Raw genomic sequence first — 23434 nt, 5'->3', positions numbered from 1 at the left:
TGAAGCCAAACCACCGCCAGACGATGGACCCCCTGCTGTTTTTCTTGGGAATTATTTCTTCCTTCATTTGTTACCAGATTGGCACCTTCTTTCTCTCGTATTACCACTCGCATCACAGCTAACGTTACCCATGCTGCTACCTCTCTGCCCTGCGAGGGTGTGTACGCATGTGACGTATGAGGTGACAGTATGTGACGTATGTAAGAAGGTGCACTTGCTGTCTGTGAGAAAGACACACAAGAAAGAGCGAGAAGAGCCTGTAGTGTAATGCCAGCAGCTAAAAGCAACTGCGTGAGAAAGTATACTCCAATATCACCATATAGTAGGGCTGGGCGATATATCGATACACGCGATATATCGCGGGTTTGTCTCTGTGCGATATAGAAAATGACTATATCGTGATATTCGAGTATACGTTCTCACGCATTTGCTTTTAGCTGCAGGCATTAAACTGCAAGCGTCTCTCCTTCTCAGAGACTTAAAACAAGCTCACCTTCTTACATACGTCATGTGTGCAATGTCACACGCCCGCACGGAGCAGAGAGGTAGCAGCATGGGTAACGTTAGCTGCGATGCTAACGAAGCCGTGCCAGTGGCAATACGAGAGAAAGAGGGTGCGAATCTGGTAACAAATGAAGGAAGAATTAATTCCCAAGAAAAACAGCAGGGGGTCCATCGTCTGGCGGTGGTTCGGCTTCAATTAGGAATATGTCGAATAGACAACTTTATTTTGTCAAGTGTGGGGCACAAGCGTTGCTACCAAAAATAGCATTACTGCTAATATGTAGCATCATTTAAAAAGTCACCTGCTAACAACTTTAATAAATACAGTTTTGGTCAATTGACTTAGTTGTGATTTCCTTCTCTGCATGGAAGTTTAAAAGTAGCATATATTAATGCAGTATGAAGAAGAATGTTTGAATGTAGACACATAGAATCATCATAAGTAGAAGTATTTAAGTCTCACCTTAAAACTCATTTGTATACTCTAGCCTTTAAATAGACTCCCTTTTTAGACCAGTTGATCTGCCGTTTCTTTTCTTTTTCTCCTATGTCCCACTCTCCCTTGTGGAGGGGGTCCGGCCGATCCGGTGGCCATGTACTGCTCGCCTGTGTATCGGCTGGGGACATCTCTGCGCTGCTGATCCGCCTCCGCTTGGGAGGTTTTCCTGTGGCTCCGCTGTGAACGGGACTCTCGCTGCTGTGTTGGATCCGCTTTGGACTGGACTCTTGCGACTGTGTTGGATCCATTATGGATTGAACTTTCACAGTATCATCTTAGACCCGCTCGACATCCATTGCTTTCCTCCTCTCCAAGGTTCTCATAGTCATCATTGTCACCGACGTCCCACTGGGTGTGAGTTTTCCTTGCCCTTATGTGGGCCTACCGAGGATGTCGTAGTGGTTTGTGCAGCCCTTTGAGACACTAGTGATTTAGGGCTATATAAGTAAACATTGATTGATTGATTGATTGATACTGCTGTGGTTATATGTATCAAGTGTTCATTCAAGGCTAAGGCAAAATATCGATATATATATTGTGTATGGCCTAAAATATCGAGATATTACAAAAAGGCCATATCGCCCAGCCCTACGATATAGTCATTTTCTATATCGCACAGAGACAAACCCGCGATATATCGCACAGCCCTACCTTGAAGGTAAAACAGCGCTATACGAGTATAACCCATTTACCATCATTTTAAAGGCCTACTGAAAGCCACTAATACCAACCCCTACGCAGCCTAATAGTTTATATATCAATGATGAAATATTAACATTGCAACACATGCCAATACGGCCGGGTTAGTTTACTAAATTGCAATTTTAAATTTCCCGCGAAGTATCCTGTTGAAAACGTCGCGGTATGACGACGCTTATGTTGACGCGTGACAACATGTTCTTCCAGCCCGATCCCAGCTATAAGTCGTCTTCTTTAATCGCATAATTACACAATATTCTGGACATCTGTGTTGCTGAATCTTTTGCAATTTGTTTAATTAATAATGGAGAAGGTAAAGAAGAGAAGATGTAGGTGGGAGGCGGTGTATTGCAGTTGCCTTTAGCAACACAAACACAGCCGGTGTTTCATTGTTTACATTCCCGAAGGTGAAGCTTTACTATGGAACAGAGTGGTCAAGCGAACATGGTTCTCCACACCCCTCCGACTTTCAGGTATGACTATATAATCTCACTAAAACACTAGTAACGCAATAAGCAGATAAGGGATTTTCCAAAATTATCCGAGTAAATGTGTCTGATAACATCTGAATCGCTCCCACTGCCCTCTCATTTTTTTCCCCTAGTTCTTCACTCTCACTTTCCTCATCCACGAATCTTTCATCCTCGCTCAAATTAATGGGAAAATCGTCGCTTTCTCGGTCCGAATCCCTCTCGCTGGAGGTGGCCATGATTGTAAACAATGTGAGGATGTGAGGAGCTCCACAACCCGTGACATCACGCACACATCGTCTGCTACTTCCGGTACAGGCAAGGCTTTTTTATTAGCGACCAAAAGTTGCAAACTTTATCGTGGATGTTCTCTACTAAATCCTTTCAGCAAAAATATGGCAATATCGCGAAATGATCAAATATGACACATAGAATAGACCTGTTATTCCTGTTTAAATAAAAAAATCTTATTTCAGTAGGCCTTTAAAGAAGTAGCGGACGTCACGGGTTGTGGAGCTCCTCACATCCTCACATTGTTTACAATCATAGTCTCCAGCAGCAAGAGCTATTCGGACCGAAAAAGCGACAATTTCCCCATTAATTTGAGCGAGGATGAAAAATATGTGGATGAGGAAATTTAGAGTGAAGGACTAGAAAAAATACCAAAAAAGGCGATTGCAGTGGGAGTGATTCAGATGTTATTAGACACATTTACTAGGATAATTCTGGAAAATCCCTTATATGCCAATTTTGTTGCTAGTGTTTTAGTGAGATTAAATAGTACATGAAAGTTGGAGGAGTGTGGCCACGGGTGTGTTGACCGCGAGTGTCTCTGAGGGAAGTCACACAGCTGCAGCAGTACGGAAGCTCCGCTGATGTCTCCGGTAAGAGCCGACTTAAAATCACAATTTTCCCATCCAAAAACTTGCTGGTTGACGTAGAGAAACATGTTCGCTTGACCGTTCCGCGTTAAAGCTTCACAACAAACAAAGAAACACCGGCTGCGTTTCGGCTAGCTAAAGGCAGCTGCAATCCACCGCTTTCCACCAACAGCATTCTTCTTTGACGTCTCCATTATTAATTGAACAAATTGCAAAAGATTCAGCAACACAGATGTCCAAAATAATGAGTAATTATGCGATGAAAAGAGACGACTTTTAGCCGTGTTTGGTGTTAGGCTGAAATGTCCGCTCCAACCAATAACGTCACAAGCACTTGCAACATATGAGTAAACATTCTGAGACGTTTTCAACAGGATACCTCGCGGGAAATTTAAAATAGCAATTTAGTAAACTAAACCGGCTGTATTGGCATGTGTTGCAATGTTAGGATTTCATCATTGATATATAAACTATCAGACTGCGTGGTCGCTAGTAGTGGCTTTCAGTAGGCCTTTAAACTACAGGAATAGACAAACCTGCTCTTTGAACCAACTTGATGATAGAGAAACCTACAAAAGTAACCCTTATAAAAATGTATTTACTTAAACCAAGACAAATGCTCCAACTCGGTTGGACTTCTGTCAAGGACTGGAATGCACAAAATACTTTTATACCTGCATCTCCGAAGCTGGAAAAGGGACACAGCCTCCTGTGGTTGTTGGCCAGCGTTACTAATGAAAGCGTTCAAAGCTGCAGAGCGACTCGGTTTTTGGTTTGACAACATCACCAAAATAGCCTGTGACGTCACAATGGCGATAAGGTCGCCTATTTAAGACGAGGCGCCAGTTGAGCTCCAGCCTGTGCGCTGCAAACACATCGTCTTCATGCTTGCACACAGCTAGGGTGACAATCAGACCGCGGGATGACAAACGTAAACACTGAGCACCAAACAAGATGCTTGTTTACTATTTTGGCACGCTACTGTAACATTAGCGTTAGCATGACGTCACTGGCTAACGTTAGCTCTGCCACACTCTACCTACTTTTCCCGGGAAAAAAAATGCGAGACAATAGAAATTGGGAAGAAATGATTGAACTCGGCAGATTAGGCGGAGGTTTTGAACAAGAGTGGCCTGCTTGTGTTTTTAAGCCCGAGCCAGGCCGAAAGAGCGCGATTAGCTCAAGTGTTGACAAGTTGTTAAGTCGACACACAAAGCAGACAAAATGCTCCTACCTCGTCTAAGTTGTCGTCGCTGGCGCTGTCCTCGGAGTCTGAGTCGATGACGACCCGACCTTTCCGCTTCTTGACGTTGACCATGGCGAAGGCGCAGTGGAGCTAAGCTGCTAAGCACCGCGGTGTTGCGTCTTATGTCGCCTGCTAGCCGCTCCTTGCTAGCCCGGCTAGCTGCCCCTCTGCGGGCTCACACACAAAGGCCGCACTGCGCCTGCGCGCCCGCCATGACGTCACGGCCTACCCTTTTCCTTGTTAAAATAGCAATTAATTAGAAAAATCGCAGGCTCGAAACAACACCATTGACCAATTGAAAATAAACAATGTTGCAAATTTTTGGTCTCAATTCTACAAAACGTCATACAATAGTCAATACTGTGAAAGTGAGGCTGTTTATGGATGCTTTTACTGAAACTATCCATCAATCAATCAATGTTTATTTATATAGCCCTAAATCGCAAGTGTCTCAAACGGCTGCACAAACCACAACGACATCCTCGGTATAGCCCACATAAGGGCAAGGAAAAACTCACCCCAGTGGGACGTCGACAATGATGACTATGAGAAACCTTGGAGAGGACCGCATATGTGGACAACCCTCCCCCTCCCCTCTAGGGGAGACCGAAAGCAATGGATGTCGAGCGGGTCTAACATGATATTGTGAGAGTCCAGTCCACAGTGGATCTCACATAATAGTGTGAGAGTCCAGTCCATAGTGGATCTAACATAATAGTGAGAGTCCAGTCCATAGTGGATCTAACATAATAGTGTGAGAGTCCAGTCCATAGTGGATCCAACATAATAGTGAGAGTCCACTCCATAGTGGATCTAACATAATAGTGTGAGAGTCCAGTCCATAGTGGATCCAACATAATAGTGAGAGTCCAGTCCATAGTGGATTTAAAATAATAGTGAGAGTCCAGTCCATAGTGGATCTAACATAATAGTGAGAGTCCAGTCCATAGTGGATCTAACATAATAGTGTGAGAGGCAAGTCCATAGTGGATCTAACATAATAGTGTGAGAGTCCAGTCCATAGTGGATCCAACATAATAGTGAGAGTCCAGTCCATAGTGGATTTAAAATAATAGTGAGAGTCCAGTCCATAGTGGATCTAACATAATAGTGTGAGAGTCCAGTCCATAGTGGATCTAACATAATAGTGTGAGAGTCCAGTCCATAGTGGATCCAACATAATAGTGAGAGTCCAGTCCATAGGGATCTAACATGATAGAGTGAGAGTCCAGTCCATAGTGGATCTAACATAATAGTGTGAGAGTCCAGTCCATAGTGGATCTAACATAATAGTGTGAGAGTCCAGTCCATAGTGGATCCAACATAATAGTGAGAGTCCAGTCCATAGTGGATCTAACATAATAATGTGAGAGTCCAGTCCATAGTGGATCCAACATAATAGTGAGAGTCCAGTCCATAGGGATCTAACATGATAGAGTGAGAGTCCAGTCCATAGTGGATCCAACATAATAGTGAGAGTCCAGTCCATAGTGGATCTAACATAATAGTGAGAGTCCAGTCCATAGTGGATCTAACATAATAGTGTGAGAGTCCAGTCCATAGTGGATCTAACATAATAGTGAGAGTCCAGTCCATAGTGGATCTAACATAATAGTGAGAGTCCAGTCCATAGTGGATCTAACATAATAGTGTGAGAGTCCAGTCCATAGTGGATCCAACATAATAGTGAGAGTCCAGTCCATAGTGGATTTAAAATAATAGTGAGAGTCCAGTCCATAGTGGATCTAACATAATAGTGAGAGTCCAGTCCATAGTGGATCTAACATAATAGTGTGAGAGGCAAGTCCATAGTGGATCTAACATAATAGTGTGAGAGTCCAGTCCATAGTGGATCCAACATAATAGTGAGAGTCCAGTCCATAGTGGATTTAAAATAATAGTGAGAGTCCAGTCCATAGTGGATCTAACATAATAGTGTGAGAGTCCAGTCCATAGTGGATCTAACATAATAGTGTGAGAGTCCAGTCCATAGTGGATCCAACATAATAGTGAGAGTCCAGTCCATAGTGGATTTAAAATAATAGTGAGAGTCCAGTCCATAGTGGATCTAACATAATAGTGTGAGAGTCCAGTCCATAGTGGATCCAACATAATAGTGACAGTCCAGTCCCTCGTGGATCCAACATAATAGTGTGAGAGTCCAGCCCACCACACATTCTGCAAAAATTGCAAAATTGATAGTACTGCAAAAATAAAAATAAAAAACATTTTAATAAAGTGGAATGAGGTGAAATCTAATGAGAAAAAGTGGCAATGTTGACACAAAGCTGCCATGCAGGCAGTTTTTTGTTCCTCTTGTCTTTATTTTCTTTTTTCTCCATTGCTAAAAAAAAAGGACAAAAAAATCTATGTTATAATGAATTATTATTTTAAAATTATTACTTTAAAATGTTTTATGTGGAAAAAAATATTGCATATGTTGTGTGGTTGCCATATAAAAACATCAAAGTTTTGACAAAAGAGCGTAAAACCAACAAAATAATAGTTCAAACTTAAAATATATCGGAAGTTGATCTTGAAATTTAAGTCTTAAAAGTAAAAAAAAGAACTAATAAAAATGCATCACTTTATGAGTGGGGAACCTTTCAGATCTCAAATATATTTAGTAGTATTTTATTGAACTTTTCACTGTGATTATTAAAAAAATCTTAAATAATTAAAATCAATGGTGTCCTGCATTATTGATCTTTGAGGGCTTTAATTGCTAAATAAAGGAACTCTCCTGAAGGAATCAATAAAGTAATATCTATCTATCCATCTATCTATCTATCTATCTATCTATCTATCTATCTATCTATCTATCCATCCATCTATCAATTTAAATACTGCATATTTCAGTTTTGCTATAAAAAAAAAAGTTGTCTTTGACACAAAAGGCATAAAACCTTATTTGTTTTACTTTATATCAACCTCAAGTTGATATAGAGATTTACTGTAAGCATTAAAAAAATAAATAATAATTTGACTTATTTTTAACATTTTAGTGACTGAGACCTTCTATGCTCCCCAGGAGACCTATGGATAAAAAAAAATCCATATATTTTGTTATGGTTTGAAAATGAAAAATATCAAAACGGCCCCGCATGCTTAAATTCTTCCATGTGCGGCCCTCTGTGGAAAAAGTTTGGACACCCCTGGTGTACGAGGACTGACTTAGTTGAGGTAGGAACCTTTGATAAAGACTAATGCTTCTTTCCGGACATGATTACTTGGTGCACAAATGAGTCCACAGCGTAGCTTCTAGCAATGACGTTGAAACCTTTTAAACGAACTTATCTAATTGACTTTTCTGCAGTTTTTTAATCTTTTGGACTTTTGTGCAGGTTTTAAAACATTCCAATTCTACCCCACAGACCCCGGAAAAACACAATTGTGAAGTCAAGGACAACAAACGTCTTCTTTGGACTGGACGTGAGTCATCTGTTCTAGCAGCTTCCTGGTAAATCTCAACACTTTATTTGGTGACTATTTTAAAATACTTACTACTGTTAAAAAATAAAGTAATATCTAATCCAACCCGTGACAATATGTGCACCTCAAACACTATTTGGTATGGTCACATATTAGACAGCTGAGATAGACTCCAGCACCCCCGTGACCCCAAAAGGGACAAGCGGTAGGAAAAGGATGGATGGATTTGCCATTTACATGAAACCAGTATTATCAGACAGGGGTGGAAATGGTGTAATATCTGCTCAACTTTCCAATACAAGGTCAATGGGGCTCAATATGAGGTTTTGACCCTTTTGTCATAACGTTCTTGTATTTAACTCAGGTGTGTCCAAAGTGCGGCACGGGGACCATTTGTTAAAGGCCTACTGAAATGAGATGTTCTTATTTAAACGGGGATAGCAGGTCCATTCTATGTGTCATACTTCATCATTTCGCGATATTGCCATATTTTTGCTGAAAGGATTTAGTAGAGAACATCGACGATAAAGTTTGCAACTTTTGGCCGCTAATAAAAAATAAATAAATAAACGATAAATGGGATGTACTTGTATAGTGCTTTTCTACCTTCAAGGTACTCAAAGCGCTTTGACACTACTTCCACATAGATAGATAGATAGTACTTTATTGATTCCTTCAGGAGAGTTCCCTCAGGAAAATTAAAATTCCAGCAGCAGTGTACAGAGTTGGGATCAATTTAAATAAAAGTAAATAATGGGGGTTTAGATGGAAACAAAATAGAGAAATATTACAATAAGAATAAAAACTAAAAAGCAACAATTGGAATTAAAAATAGAACAGTAAAATAAGAATATAACAAGACAAAGTAGGCAGTAGTGACCATGTTATGAAAACGTATTGCACTGTTATTATTTTGCATCTCCTGTCATCCTTGTACCCCCCGTCCCAGAGAGGAGTTGTACAGTCTAATGGCGTGTGGGACAAATGAGTTTTTGAGTCTATTAGTCCTGCACTTGGGATGAAGCAGTCTAGAACTGAACAGGCTCCTCTGGCTACTGATGACGCTATGCAGAGGGTGACTGGCATCATCCAGGATGCTCACTAGTTTGTCAACAGTCCTCTTCTCTGCCACCCTCACCAGTGTGTCCAGTTTCAAATTTACCCATTCACACACACATTCACACACTGATGGAGGGAGCTGCCATGCAAGGCGCTAACCAGCACCCATCAGGAGCAAGGGTGAAGTGTCTTGCTCAGGACACAACGGACGTGACGAGGTTGGTACTAGGTGGGGATTGAACCAGGGACCCTCGGGCTTCCACTGCGCCACGCCTCTACCGGAAGTAGCAGACGATGTGCACGTGACGTCACTGGTTGTAGGGCTCCTCACATCTGAACATTGTTTATAATGTGAGCCTCCAGCGGCAAGAGCTATTCGGACCGAGAAAGCGACGATTTCCCCATTAATTTGAGCGAGGATGAAAGATACGTGGATGAGGAAAGTTAAAGTGAAACACACAAAAAAAAGAAAAAAGCGACGGCTCCAGGCGGCGGCAGTGGGACTGTTTCAGATGTAATTAGACACATTTACTAGGATAATTCTGGAAGATCCCTTATCTGGTTATTGTCTTAATAGAGTTTTTAGTGAGATTGTAAAGTCATACCTGAAAGTCAGATGGCTGCGGTGAACGCCAGTGTCTCTCAGAGAAGCCAATGGAGGAGCCAAGATCACAGCTGCCTTTTTGAGCTGCAGGAGGAAGTCGCAAAATTCACTGAAGTCTCCGGTAAGAGCCGACTTATATCACAATTTTCCCATCCAAAAACTTGCTGGTTGACGTAGAGAAACATGTTCGCTTGACCGCTCTGTGTTAAAGCTTCACAACAAAGGAACACAGGCTGTGTTTCGGTGCTAAAGGCAGCTGCAATCCACCGCTTTCCACCAACAGCATTCTTCTTTATAGTCTCCATTATTAATTGAACAAATTGCAAAAGATTCAGCAACACAAATGTCCACATTACTGTGTAATAATGCGATGAAAAGAGACTACTTTTAGCCGTGTGTGTGCTGGGCTCATATGTCCCCTCCAATCCGAGAAATCACGTGCACGCGTCATCATACGCGTCGTCATTCCGCGACGTTTTCAACAAGAAACTCAGCGGGAAATTTAAAATTGCAATTTAGTAAACTAAACCGGCTGTCTTGGCATGTGTTGCAATGTTAATATTTCATCATTGATATATAAATATCAGACTGCATGGTCGGTAGTAGTGGCTTTCAGTAGGCCTTTAAGACCTTTGTTAGATGGGAATCTGGGTTTAACGTGGTTTTTGGAGCCCCCCCTGGTGTTGTGTTTATGGCGGTCATTTGCGTTAAGGAAGTAGTTTGACATGTACTTTGGTATCAGGGAGGTGTAGCGGATTTTATAGACTAGGCTCAGTGCAAGTTGTTTGACTCTGTCCTCCACCCTGAGCCAGCCCACTTTGGAGAAGTGGGTTGGACTGAGGTGTGATCTGGGGTGGAGGTCTAAAAATAACCGGACTAGCTTGTTCTGGTATGTTTGAAGTCCAGATTTGAGGGTTTTGGAGGTGCTGGGGTACCAGGAGGTGCAAGCGTAATGGAAAAAAGGGTTGAACGAGAGTTCCCGCTAGAATCTTCAAGGTGCTTTTGTTGACCAGAGATTTTGTAAATCTCGTTCTTTGTTTGACCTACCATCTGATGCCAGATATCACTGTTTATTCATGTTTTGTTCCTAGCTATGAGATTGGCTCCACCATGTCCCTGCACAGCCGTGTCCATCCATGGAGGGTGCTGAATTGCATCCAGCAGCAGATCTTCCAGCGCCACCTGATCAGTCCTTTGTCTGTGCCAAGTAGAACCATTATCCATGGCCCATACAGACGTCCCGGCATGCCCAGAGAAAACAAACCTCCGTGGCAGTACATCAACTTTAACTTCTCCAAAGGTTTAGAGGGCATCAAGAAGCATTTTACCCTGCTGAAAAAGGAGTTCTTCGACAACTTGGTGGGTCCGGAGGGGAAGCCCCTTATTGAGCACATGAAGGAGCAGAACCAACTGATTTGGGAGTTCCGAGGCCCAGAGAGCCTGGAGCAGTGGATCGTGTCGTCAGACGTTGAGATCGGAGGCAAAAGTGAGGCCTATTTGAAAGTGGGCAGAAACAACAACACCTGTTTGCTCTACGGGACTCTGAGGTCTACGCCCCCCAAAGATGGAGAAACACGCTACAGCGGATACTGCAGCATGCGCTCCAAGCAGCCCCTGGTTAGTATCATTTACCGTATTTTTCGGACTATAAGTCGCAGTTTTTTTCATAGTTTGGCGAGGGGTCCGGCTTATACTCAGGAGCGACTTATATGTCAAATTATTAACACATTGCCATAAAATATCAAATAATATTCTTTAGCTCATTCACTTAAGAGACTAGACGTATAAGATTTCATGGGATTTAGCGATTAGGAGTGACAGATTGTTTGGTAAAGGTATAGCATGTTCTATATGTTACAGTTATTTGAATGACTCTTACCATGATATGTTACGTTAAAGGCCTACTGAAGTGAGATTTTCTTATTCAAACAGGTCCATTCTATGTGTCATACTTGATCATTTCGCGATATTGCCATATTTTTGCTGAAAGGATTTAGTAGAGAACATCCACGATAAAGTTTGCAACTTTTGGTCGCTGATAAAAAAGCCTTGCCTTTACTGGAAGTATGTGCGTGTGACGTCACCGGTGTGAGGGCTCCTCACATCCTCACATTGTTTATAATGTGAGTCACCAGCAGTAAGAGCAATTCGGACCGAGAAAGTGACAATTTCCCCATTAATTTGAGCGAGGATGAAAGATTCGTGGATGAGGATATTGACAGTGAAGGACTAGAAGAAAAAAAAAAGAAGAAAAAAAAGCGACGGCTCCGGGCGGCGGCAGTGTGAGCATTTCAGATGTAATTAGACACATTTACTAGGATAATTCTGGAATATCCCTTATCTGCTTATTGTTTTAATAGTGTTTTAGTGAGATTGTAAAGACATACCTCAAAGTCGGATGGCTGCTGTGAACACGCCAGTGTCTCTGAGAGAAGCCGAGGAGCCAAGCTCACAGCTGCCTTTTTTGACAGCTACTTCAGGAGGACGCATCAATCAATCAATCAATCAATGTTTATTTATAGAGCTCCAAATCACAAATGTCTCAAAGGACTGCATAAATCATTACGACTACAACATCCTCGGAAGAACCCACAAAAGGGCAAGGAAAACTCACACCCAGTGGGCAGGGAGAATTCACACCCAGTGGGACGCCAGTGACAATGCTGACTATGAGAAACCTTGGAGAGGACCTCAGATGTGGGCAACTCCCCCCCTCTAGGGGACCGAAAGCAATGGATGTGGAGCGGGTCTAACATGATACTGTGAAAGTTCAATCCATAGTGGCTCCAACACAGCCGCGAGAGTTCAGTTCAAGCGGATCCAAGACAGCAGCGAGAGTCCCGTCCACAGGAAACCATCTCAAGCGGAGGCGGATCAGCAGCGTAGAGATGTCCCCAACCGATACACAGGCGAGCGGTCCATCCTGGGTCTCGACTCTGGACAGCCAGTACTTCATCCATGGTCATCGGACCGGACCCCCTCCACAAGGGAGGGGGGGACATAGGAGAAAGAAAAGAAGCGGCAGATCAACTGGTCTAAAAAGGAGGTCTATTTAAAGGCTAGAGTATACAGATGAGTTTTAAGGTGAGACTTAAATGCTTCTACTGAGGTAGCATCTCGAACTGTTACCGGGAGGGCATTCCAGAGTACTGGAGCCCGAACGGAAAACGCTCTATAGCCGGGACATATGGTACAATACTATCGGCAAGATAGGCTGGAGCTAGACCGTGTAGTATTCTATACGTAATTAGTAAAACCTTAATATAATCCACTGATGTCTCCGGTAAGATATATATCACAATTTTCCCATCCAAAAACATGCTTGTTGACGTAGAGAAACATGTTCGCTTGACCGCTCTGTGTTAAAGCTTCACAACAAAGAAAGAAACACCGACTTTGTCTCGGTGCTAAAGGCAGCTGCAATACACCACTTTCCACCAACAGCATTCTTCTTTATAGTCTCCATTATTAATTGAACACATTGCAAAAGATTCAGCAACACTGATGTCCAAATTACTGTGTAATTATGCGATGAAAAGAGACGACATTTAGCCGTAAGTGGTGCTGGGCTAATATGTCCCCTCCAACCAATAACGTCACGCGTCATCATACGCGTCATCAGTTTGCGACGTTTTCAACAAGAAACGCCGCGGGAAAATTAAAATTGTAATTTAGTAAATTATCCGGCCGTATTGGCATGTGTTGCAATGTTAATATTTCATCATTGATATATAAATATCAGACTGCGTGGTCGCTAGTAGTGGCTTTCAGTAGGCCTTTAACTCAATATGAGTCCCAAAAACTAAACAGGTCAGCGTAAATAAAAACAGATAAATGCTGTGTAGTTCAAAAAAGACTATTTGCGAGGAGTACAATACATGTGCTCACAAGTATGGAAGAATGGATAAATCAGGCTTCTTGCCACAACAAGTGTGAATTGACGTTTACAGAAGTTCAACAGCGTGTCTTTCAAGGCACACGGCCCCCTTTTTGATTTTTACTTGGTTAAATGTTTATTATTGCAGCCATATGTTTGTTAAAGTTAAGGATTTTGGTGATTTCTGATCATTTGTAAGGGCACCAAAGTGACTTCTACGTGTGTGCACATGTTGGCAGAGCAGTGCCCACAGCATAGTTTAGAGATCGTTGATCCATCACCCCTTTGCTATGTTTGTGTGATATACAGTACTGTATAGCACTTTATGTCGTGTCCAAAGTGCAGAAACCTTCACTAAAATATGGACTTTTGTCGAGGCTGAAACCGATTATTCATATTTACATTGTTTCTAATGGAGAAATTGGCTTCACCATACAAACTTTTCGATTTATAAACCCAGTATTACATTGACCATATGTCACTAAAATTGCCAGCTAGTAGAGTTCAGACGTCAGCCAAGGACAAACAATTCTAAAAACATGGCCAATATTTGAACACTGCACAAAAAAACTGAAGGTGGTGGACCAAACCCCCCCCCCCCCAAATAATACCTCTCTTTACCCCTTGATGAACATGTGTCCCATATTTATTAGGGACCGAATGTCCCTTTGGGACAGAGGACTCTATTGAATTTCTAGCGTTTTATTCTTTCTTTATTATTATTATTATTCCGCAGCTTTGAGCTGTAATTTGACCCCCTTAACATGCTTCAAAACTCACCAAATTTGATACACACATCAGGACTGGCGAACATTGCAATTTAATCAAAAAACCTAACCCCAAAACTAAAAATTGCACCCTAGCGCCCCTAGGAAGAAAACACAGACAAAACTGCCTGTAACATTCAGTAGGAATGTCGTAGCGACATCAAACAAAAACCCTCTATTTAGGTCTCACTTAGACCTAGATTTCATACACTGACATTCTTCAGCAAAAAATCAACAGGAAGTTTGCAATTTCCCCTTCAAAACAAAAGTTTTGTAAAAACACTCACCTTTGCTCTTTGAGCTGTAATTTGACCCCCTTAACATGCTTCAAAACTCCCCAAGCTGGACACACACATCAGGACTGGCGAAAATTGCGATCTAATCAAAAAACCTAAGCCTAAAACTCAAAATTGCGCTCTAGCGCCCCCTAGGAATAAAACACAGACAAAACTGCTCCTAGGAAGAAAACACAGACATAACTGTCTGTAACTTCCAGTAGGAATGTCGTAGCGACATGAAACAAAAACTTCTATGTAGGTCTCACTTAGACCTACATTTCATACACTGACATGCTTCAGCAAAAATCAACAGGAAGTTTGCAATTCCCTCTTCAAAACAAAAGTTTTGTAAAAACCGGTCACCTTTTTTCAAACATTATCTCTTCTGAGCGCGTTTGTCGTGTCGGCTTCAAACTACTACAGGAGAGAGATTGAACCCTTCTGATTAAAAGTTGATGAAAGAGTTTTAATTACTGCTACAGTTTTGATTTTATCTATTTGTCAGTTGGTGTAGCACGTTTGGGTTTCTGTCTAAAGCAGCTGGAAATAAAAATCCATTACAAATGTATACAAATAAATAATGAGCTTATTTTAATAATAATAATGTAATCCCTTTTTGTAACGCCACTTGTTATTGGTTGCAATATGATGCTTCATTATGCTATGTATTCATCATCATTTCATGACCGAACTGCTTCTTCTCCAGGCCTCTTTTGATAGGAAGAAACACTACGACTGGACAAATTTCAACACGCTGCACCTCAGAGTGCGTGGCGACGGCCGCCCGTGGTTGATCAACATCGCCACTGAAACCTTCTTCTCCCACCAGAAGGACGACCTTTACAACTACTTCCTGTATACCAGAGGAGGACCCTACTGGCAGGACATCAAGGTGACTGAATGAATGTTCACACGCTGAAGAATGTGAATAATATTCAATAACGCTTGTTATTGTCCTTAAAGATTCCCTTTTCAAAGTTTTTCCTATCACATCGTGGAAGAATTCAAGATAATTATCATGGTCTGTCGTTGGACAAGGTAAGTACTCTGAAAACTTCTCAATCATTCCAGCATTAGTATGGCCGGGAAAGTAGATCAATAATAAAATCTTAAATATTCAAGCATTAAAGTCGCTTAAAAGAAGATAAATAATCAAATGCTAATTGTTCAAGCATTAAAGGGGAATTGCACTCACTTTGGAATGTTGCCTATCATTCATAATGTTTATGTAAGACAAGAACACTTTTGTCTTTTTGTATGCATTCTGACTAGTAAATAAATGCTAGCTTACAATAAAGCCGATGGATGTTGCTCTGCTGCAGGGGTCAGCAACCTTTTTGAAAGCAAGAGCTACTTCTTGGGTACGGCGTGGCGCAACCCGAGGGTCCCTGGTTCAAATCCCACCTAGTACCAACCTCGTCACGTCCGTTGTGTCCTGAGCAAGACACTTCACCCTTGCTCCTGATGGGTGCTGGTTGGCGCCTTGCATGGCAGCTCCCTCCATCAGTGTGTGAATGTGTAAATGTGGAAGTAATGTCAAAAGCGCTTTGAGTACCTTGAAGGTAGAAAAGCGCTATACAAGTACAACCCATTTATTTATTTACTGATTAATGCCAAGGGCTACCAGTTTGATACACACTTAAATAAATTGCCAGAAATAGCCAATTTGCACAATTTACCTTTAACTCTATGTTATTATCAATAATTAATGATATTTATCTTTGTGGAAACATTGATCATCTTAATGATTTCTCACAATAAATATATATTTTTGATGACATGTTTTAAATAGGTTAAAATCCAATCTGCACTTTGTTAGAATATATAACAAATTGGACCAAGCTATATTTCTAACAAAGACAAATTATAATTTCTTCTAGATTTTCCAGAACCAAAATTTTAAAAGAAATTCAAAAGACTTACATTTGATTTTACAGATTTTCTACATTTGCCAGAATATTTTTTTTTTAATTTTAATCATAAGTTTAAAGAAATATTTTACAAATATTCTTTGTTGAAAAAACAGAAGCTAAAATGAAGAATTAAATTAAAATGTATTTATTAGTCTTTACAATACATTTTTTTTATTTACTTGAACATTGATTTAAATTGTCAGGAAAGACGAGGAAGGAATTTAAAAGGTAAAAAGTTATGTGTCTATAAATCCTAAAATCATTTTTAAGGTTGTATTTTTTTCTCTAAAATTGTCTTTCTTAAACTTATAAAAAGCAAAGTAAAAAAAATTAATGAATTTTATTTAAACAAGTGAAGACCACGTCTTTAAAATATTTTCTTGGATTTTCAAATTCTATTTGAGTTTTGTCTCTCTTAGAAATAAAAATGTCCAGCAAAGCAAGACCAGCTTGCTAGTAAATAAATAAAATGTAAAAAATAGAGGCAGCTCACTGGTAAGTGCTGCTGTAAAAGACTCAAGCCGTCGTCTTGTGGTTCCAGGGACCACCAAGGAAGGACATGCCTTTTGAGCAGGTGTAGACTTCTTTTATTTTTCAATAAACAAAAGCTTTTGCGTGTTGCTTTTCAGCCTTCCCGTTGTCTGGTTGCAAGCGCTGCAGCTCGTGTTGTCGTCTCTCTCTCTCTCTCTCGTTCCTTCCTTGTATGGGTTGCTCTCGCTCCGCACCGTCACCAGCCCTGTTCTCTCCTCCTTCTCCATTTTTATACAGCGAGAGGAGATACGTTAATCGTGTACCACACACCCGAACTCGTTTGTGGCGTTGCTCCGGGCACGCCTCGCCTCTCGCTCGCCATCACCGCCGCCATTTTGGGCCGGGAACCAGCGTGCCCCTCCTCTCCACAGCTGCTATTTGAGCTATTTTTAGAACAGGCCAGCGTTGGTGACCCCTGCTCTACTGCCTATAAAGCGTTTAAAAAAAATCCAAACACTTGCATCAAAGTTTTATATACAAGTATAAATGTAATGTAGAAATAGGCACATTTATAATAACGTGTAATATTTTGCTCACTGTAATCATACAGCGGTGCATTCATGTCAGACACATCACGTTTGCTACGCGACTCCACCACTGACTGCAACTCATGCAGACATCATGAGAGCCAAAAAAACAAATAAAACATCACCTACTGAACAAAGTCTGATATTACTGGGGTGACAAATTCTCCTTAAAATGAAGAATGACTCCAAATCCTCACGAATGGTTAAAAAAAAGTATGTGCCAACAAGCACCTTTCATGTGACTTTTTTGCCATTTCCGTCTCTAAATTGGCTGTCAAAGTGTACCAACTTCTCAGTTCTTGTCCACATCATTTTACTATGAAGGGGAGAGACATGATTTATAATCTATAAACAACTTTTAAGAACTTGAAGGCGAGGAAACCGCTCATGTCAACACAGTCGCATAAAGAAAGTTGTCTCTCTTTGTAGGTCCTTAACGTTAACTATTATAATAACAAAACTGTAAATACTTGGTAATATTCAGGACATGAAAGGTAAATAGAGCATTGCTGGTTATTCATTGGAATTTATGGTCGGAACAAATGTAATGACGTCATGGTTCCCATTGGTTCCATAGTAAGCTGACTTTTGTTTCCAAGTTAAAATGCATTTAAAAAAAGATGTTCTTGTCCTTCTTTAGGATTGTGAATAACTGGCAAAAACCCCCAAAAAGTGCAGTTTGCTTGAAAGTCGCCAAAAGGAAAATATTACATTCACTGAGGTTGAGGCCTAATCAAGGAAAACTGCACTTTTTTGCAATTGTTCTTATCATTAAGGATGCACCGATTAATCGGTAACCGAATATATTCGGCCGAATATGGCAAAAAAAAGCCACATTCGGCCTTCGGTGGAATGAGTTAAAAACAAGGCCGAATAGTGGCGTGTGACGCAAGTTTTTGACGCGGTGACGTTGGGATATGTTGTGTACCTGTATAAGTGTATGAGGTTACAATGTTGTGTACCTGTATAAGTGTATGAGGTTACAAGCACACACTTATTGAGATTTAGTGGGGCCTCTGTTTACATTATTAGCCTGTTGTGTAGGCTACCTGTATAAGTGTACGAGGTTACAAGCACACACTTATTGAGATTTACTTGAGCCTTCTGTTTACATTATTAGCATATCTACTGTGGCTAAGCAGACTTTTGCCAAAAGGACAATAATTCATTTGCACTTTATTTTTTTTTGGAATCATGTTTTGTTTGAAGGCCTAATATAAATGAAAAACGTTGTGCTTTTTTGAAAAGCAAAGGCTACTGGAATATTAAAAAAATGTCAATATTCAATAAAAAATTACTTTATTTGAAAAACATGTCAAAATATTTATTCTAGGCTATTTATGCAATATAAAAAATTGTGAAAAACTGCATTCGGTATTCGGCCAAGCGTTTAAATTTTATTCGGCTTCGGCCACAAATTTTCATTTCGGTGCATCCCTACTTATCATCCATGGTCCTTATGTCTTTCTCACATATTCTAGATAGTGAAAAAGTGCTAACACCAGGCAGTGTACAATGCATGAATGGAGGGTTCGCCTATAAAGTGCTATTAAGAAAACATCCATTAAAGCTGTATGTAGCGCTGAGAGGACTCTCACACACCTGTTCCAAGTTAGGCTTTACCTGAGTCCACGCCTCTATTACAAACCCTGTTTCCTTATGAGTTGGGAAATGGTGTTAGATGTAAATATAAACAGAATACAATGATTTGCAAATCCTTTTCAAGCCATATTCAGTTGAATATGCTACAAAGACAACATATTTGATGTTCAAACTCATAAACATTTTTTTTTGCAAATAGAATTTGATGCCAGCAACACGTGACAAAGAAGTTGGGAAAGGTGGCAATAACTACTGATAAAGTTGAGGAATGCTCATCAAACACTTATTTGGAACATCCCACAGGTGTGCAGGCTAATTGGGAACAGGTGGGTGCCATGATTGGCTATAAAAACAGCTTCCCAAAAAATGCTCAGTCTTTCACAAGAAAGGATGGGGCGAGGTACACCCCTTTGTCCACAACTGTGTGAGCAAATAGTCAAACAGTTTAAGAACAACCTTTCTCAAAGTGACATTGCAAGAAATTGAGGGATTTCAACATCTACGCTCCATAATATCATCAAAAGGTTCAGAGAATCTGGAGAAATCACTCCACGTAAGCGGCATGGCCGGAAACCAACATTGAATGACCGTGACCTTCCATCCCTCAGACGGCACTGTATCAAAAACCCACATCAATCTCTAAAGGATATCACCACATGGGCTCAGGAACACTTCAGAAAACCACTGTCACTAAATACAGTTGGTCGCTACATCTGTAAGTGCAAGTTAAAGCTCTACTATGCAAAGCGAAAGCCATTTATCAACAACATCCAGAAACGCCGCCGGCTTTTCTGGGCCCGAGATCATCTAGATGGACTGATGCAAAGTGGAAAAGTGTTCTGTGGTCTGACGAGTCCACATTTCAAATTGTTTTTGGAAATATTCAACATCGTGTCATCTGGACCAAAGGGAAAGCGAACCATCCAGACTGTTATAGACACAAAGTGTAAAAGCCAGCATGTGTGATGGTATGGGGGTGCATTAGTGCCCAAGGCATGGGTAAACTTACACATCTGTGAAGGCACCATTAATGCTGAAAGGTACATACAGCTTTTGGAACAACATATGCTGCCATCTAAGCGCCGTCTTTTTCGTGGACGCCCCTGCTTATTTCAGCTAGACAATGCCAAGCCACGTTCAGCACGTGTTACAACAGTGTGGCTTCGTAGTGAAAGAGTGCGGGTACTTTCCTGGCCCGCCCGCAGTCCAGACCTGTCTCCCATGGAAAATGTGTGGCGCATTATGAAGCGTAAAATACGACAGCGGAGTTGAAGGACTGAAGCTCTACATAAAACAAGAATGAGAAAGAATTCCACTTTCAAAGCTTCAACAATTAGTTTCCTCAGTTCCCAAACGTTTATTGAGTGTTGTTAAAAGAAAAGGTGATGTAACACAGTGGTGAACATGCCCTTTCCCAACTACTTTGGCACGTGTTGCAGCCATGAATTTCAAAGGTAATTATTATTTGCAAAGTAAAATTAATGAGTTTGAACATCAAATATGTTGTCTTTGTAGCATATTCAACTGAATATGGCTTGAAAAGGATTTGCAAATCATTGTATTCTGTTTATATTTACATCGAACACAATTTCCCAACTCATATGGAAACAGGGTTTGTATGTATGTATGATTTCTTTTTTAAAACGTATGTTTGAACTGACCAGTTTAGTTTAAATACCACTCAGTGGTAGTGTCATTTTTGCTGTAAGTATAAAGACTGCCTTTTTTTGTATTGCTGTGGCATTTATGAATTGTAATCCATGAACACATGGCCTCAATAAGAGGACATTTAAAGTTGTAATGATTGACACACACACACACACACACACACACACACACACACAGTGTGGCCAAATAATTCTCTGCATTTAGCACTAAACTTCTTTTGAGAGTTGACTTCTTTTTTCCCCAAATCCTCAGATCAACACGTTGGGCTTCACGCTGGCAGATAAAGCGGACGGTCCCTTCGAGCTGGAGATCGATTATATCGGCGTCTTCAAAGATTACGCTCACACGGCGGTGACTGACTACGAGCTGCACAAGAGGAACCCGCAGGTTCCCTGACCACAGCTGACTCTCACACTTGCATGTTGGTTGATGTCAAACACGACAACACATTTGTGTTAAATCCACACTTTTTATTTTGAAAAAAGCAACATTCAGACAGTGTATTTTTTACTTTCCCAAACACAAGTTCAAACTAAATGCTTTCTAATTGGCCACCCAATGACTAAAAGCACAGAAGCTAAAATGCAAACAAGCTGCTGCTACCTAGTGAGATCAATAAAATATGATATTTACAAAAAGACTGCTTTAAAAACATTTACGTCATCACAAGGCCTCTTCGAGCACACAACATTGCAGACTTCTTTTGCTTGCGATCTTCTGCTTGTTTCACTTGCCTCTCGTCCCTTCTGGAGGCAGGATTCAAGAATGCAGCCGTTATTTACAGGACTCATTAGCAAAATATTCACTAATCATTTAGGCCTGGGCTGATACAGTTTGTGAGACAAATTATTGGCGATAAATGATACTGTTAGCATTATTTTGAGATCCAATTAACCACTGATGAAATGATAAATGATGTAAGTACCGTATTTTTCAGACTATCAGTTGCAGTTTTTTCAAGTTTCACAAGCGACTTGTGTGAAATTAAAACATTACCGTAAAGCAGGGGTGTCCAAAATGTGGCCCGCAGGTCATTTTTTTACTGGCCTCACAGCCCAGTTTAAAATACGATTGAAAAAAAAAAAAAAGTTAAAACATAAAAAGTGTAATGAAAGAGCAAACAGGTGGAATGTAACAATAAAATGTTGCAATGTTTACTCGAATAACACAAAGCTGCCATGCAGGCTGTTTCTTTCTTAAAAAAATAATAATGAATCAAAATCTATGTCCGTATGAATTATTGACCTATTCAAGGCTCCCAAAAAATCACATTAAATATTTCACTTTGAGATATTTTTGGGGGAAAATTTGCATGTTTTGTTTCCCATTTACAACAACAATAAAACTTATAATTAACGGATAGATCTGAAGGTGATCTCGATATTATTATGTTAAAAGAGTTAAAAAAAAAAAGATGATTCATGTTTTTAAACACTTCAATGAGTAGGACCCTTTTTTGATCCCAATAATTTGAATGTGATTTGTTTTTAAAATCAATGGTGTTATGAGTAATTGACCTTTTTAAGGCTCCAATTCTCATGTAATCTCAAATATTCCACTTGAAAATTTCATTGGGTGAAAATATTGCATATTTTATGTTTTTTCCATAAAAAACAGGGGTTTCTTTGACAAAAAGAGCATACAACTTAAATCTTTAAAAATGTTATATTGACAGAATGACCTAATGTTGATCTAGACCAGGGGTAGGGAACCTATGGTTCTAGAGCCAGATGTGGCTCTTTTGAAGACTGCACCTGGCTCTCAGATAATTCTTAGCTGACGTTGCTTAACACGATAATGAATGAATAATTCCACTGGTAATCACAGTGTTAAAAATAACGTTCAAAATATAAAACATTCTCATGCATTTGAATCCATCCATCCGGTTTCTACCGCACCTGTTCAAGAAGCCGCATTAATGGTCAAAAGGAAATATACTTTGATATAACCGCGTCGTTATTATTAAATGTGCTCAAAAAGTACTCAAACACACTGAAATCTTTCAACAAAGATGTTTTTTAAATAACAAATAAATATAAACACGATATACTTTTGGCAGAGGAAACATTAAATATTGTCTGGCTTCATAAGAGCCATCACTTTTATTTTTGTGTTTAAGTAGGTTTATCTTCGTCCATTTTATTTTTAAACATTTTAGAATGTTTTTTTACTAAAGGCAAATTGGGCGATCACTTCAGGTGGATGTGACCTCACTTCCTGTTGAGTCTTTATGTTCAATGTGAATACTGTGACTTAGTTGTTTAGATAGTAACACGCTTGAAGAAGTTTAGATATTGTCTCTTGTTAGCATTTAGGCCAGCAAGCTAAATCAGGTGCAAGGGTGTCAAAGTCATTTTAGCTGAGCATGGAGGAAAATGTGTGCACACGCGGGCCGGACTGTTAAAGTCCTGGCATTAAAACTAAAAAATAAAGACGGTAAAGTTTAGATCCATTAAGGAAATAAAGTGAATGAATGTTTAAAACTGAATAAATTCACATATGCATAAAAATCTGTTTTGTTTTGTAATTTTTTTTTCTATGAAGTAAGATTTCTCACAACCTTTTTCCAGAAGACAATATAAATGAGAGACATAAGAGATAAATATATGCATTATCATTTGTTTTCAAAACGCTTACAGGACTCCTAAAATGTACCGAGGGACCCCATTTTGACAACATTTCCTCGCACCAACACTGTTGTATTGGTGCGGGCAAAACAGCAGCAGGCGGCTGTGGCCTGCGGGCCGGTTCTAATACTAATACCGTATTTCCTTGAATTGCCGCCGGGGTGCTAATTATTTTAAAACCTCTTCTCACTCCGGCACTTACCAAAGGCATGCGGTAAATTTAGGCCTGCGCTTATAAATTTGAGTGTGA

General features: G+C 40.3%; 3 protein-coding genes across 5 annotated transcripts in view; 1 reads left to right on the top strand and 2 right to left on the bottom strand.

The window, feature by feature from the left end:
* rtf1 (RTF1 homolog, Paf1/RNA polymerase II complex component) overlaps positions 1-4482 on the bottom strand; it is a 28757-nt gene extending 24275 nt beyond the window's left edge. The window contains exon 1 of one of the 2 annotated variants that reach the window (XM_061893914.1): positions 4288-4482. In XM_061893914.1, the coding sequence (XP_061749898.1) occupies positions 4288-4371 (84 nt within the window). In that variant the 5' untranslated portion in view covers positions 4372-4482. The remainder of the gene's footprint in view (positions 1-4287) is intronic. The other variant, XM_061893915.1, reaches the window with a different exon arrangement.
* A 3020-nt stretch (positions 4483-7502) lies between these two features.
* On the top strand, positions 7503-23067 carry ndufaf1 (NADH:ubiquinone oxidoreductase complex assembly factor 1). Of its 2 annotated transcripts, none has more exons than XM_061893910.1 (5): positions 7503-7781; positions 10486-11011; positions 15023-15208; positions 15280-15354; positions 20810-23067. In XM_061893910.1, the coding sequence occupies exons 2-5, from the start codon at positions 10505-10507 to the stop codon at positions 20951-20953; spliced, it is 912 nt and encodes a 303-aa protein (XP_061749894.1). In that variant the 5' UTR covers positions 7503-7781; positions 10486-10504; the 3' UTR covers positions 20954-23067. The 2 variants fall into 2 exon arrangements, with proteins under 2 accessions (XP_061749894.1, XP_061749893.1); XM_061893909.1 differs by having other exon boundaries at positions 7504-7759.
* Positions 21007-23434, bottom strand: part of nusap1 (nucleolar and spindle associated protein 1) — a 20265-nt gene continuing 17837 nt past the window's right edge. The window contains 1 exon segment of the mRNA XM_061893908.1: positions 21007-21300. Coding sequence (XP_061749892.1) covers positions 21213-21300 — 88 coding nt within the window. The 3' untranslated portion in view covers positions 21007-21212.

This window comes from Nerophis ophidion, linkage group LG03 (assembly GCF_033978795.1).
Source record: "Nerophis ophidion isolate RoL-2023_Sa linkage group LG03, RoL_Noph_v1.0, whole genome shotgun sequence".
NCBI classification, from domain to species: domain Eukaryota; kingdom Metazoa; phylum Chordata; class Actinopteri; order Syngnathiformes; family Syngnathidae; genus Nerophis; species Nerophis ophidion.
This window is presented reverse-complemented; position numbering and strand designations above follow the sequence as displayed.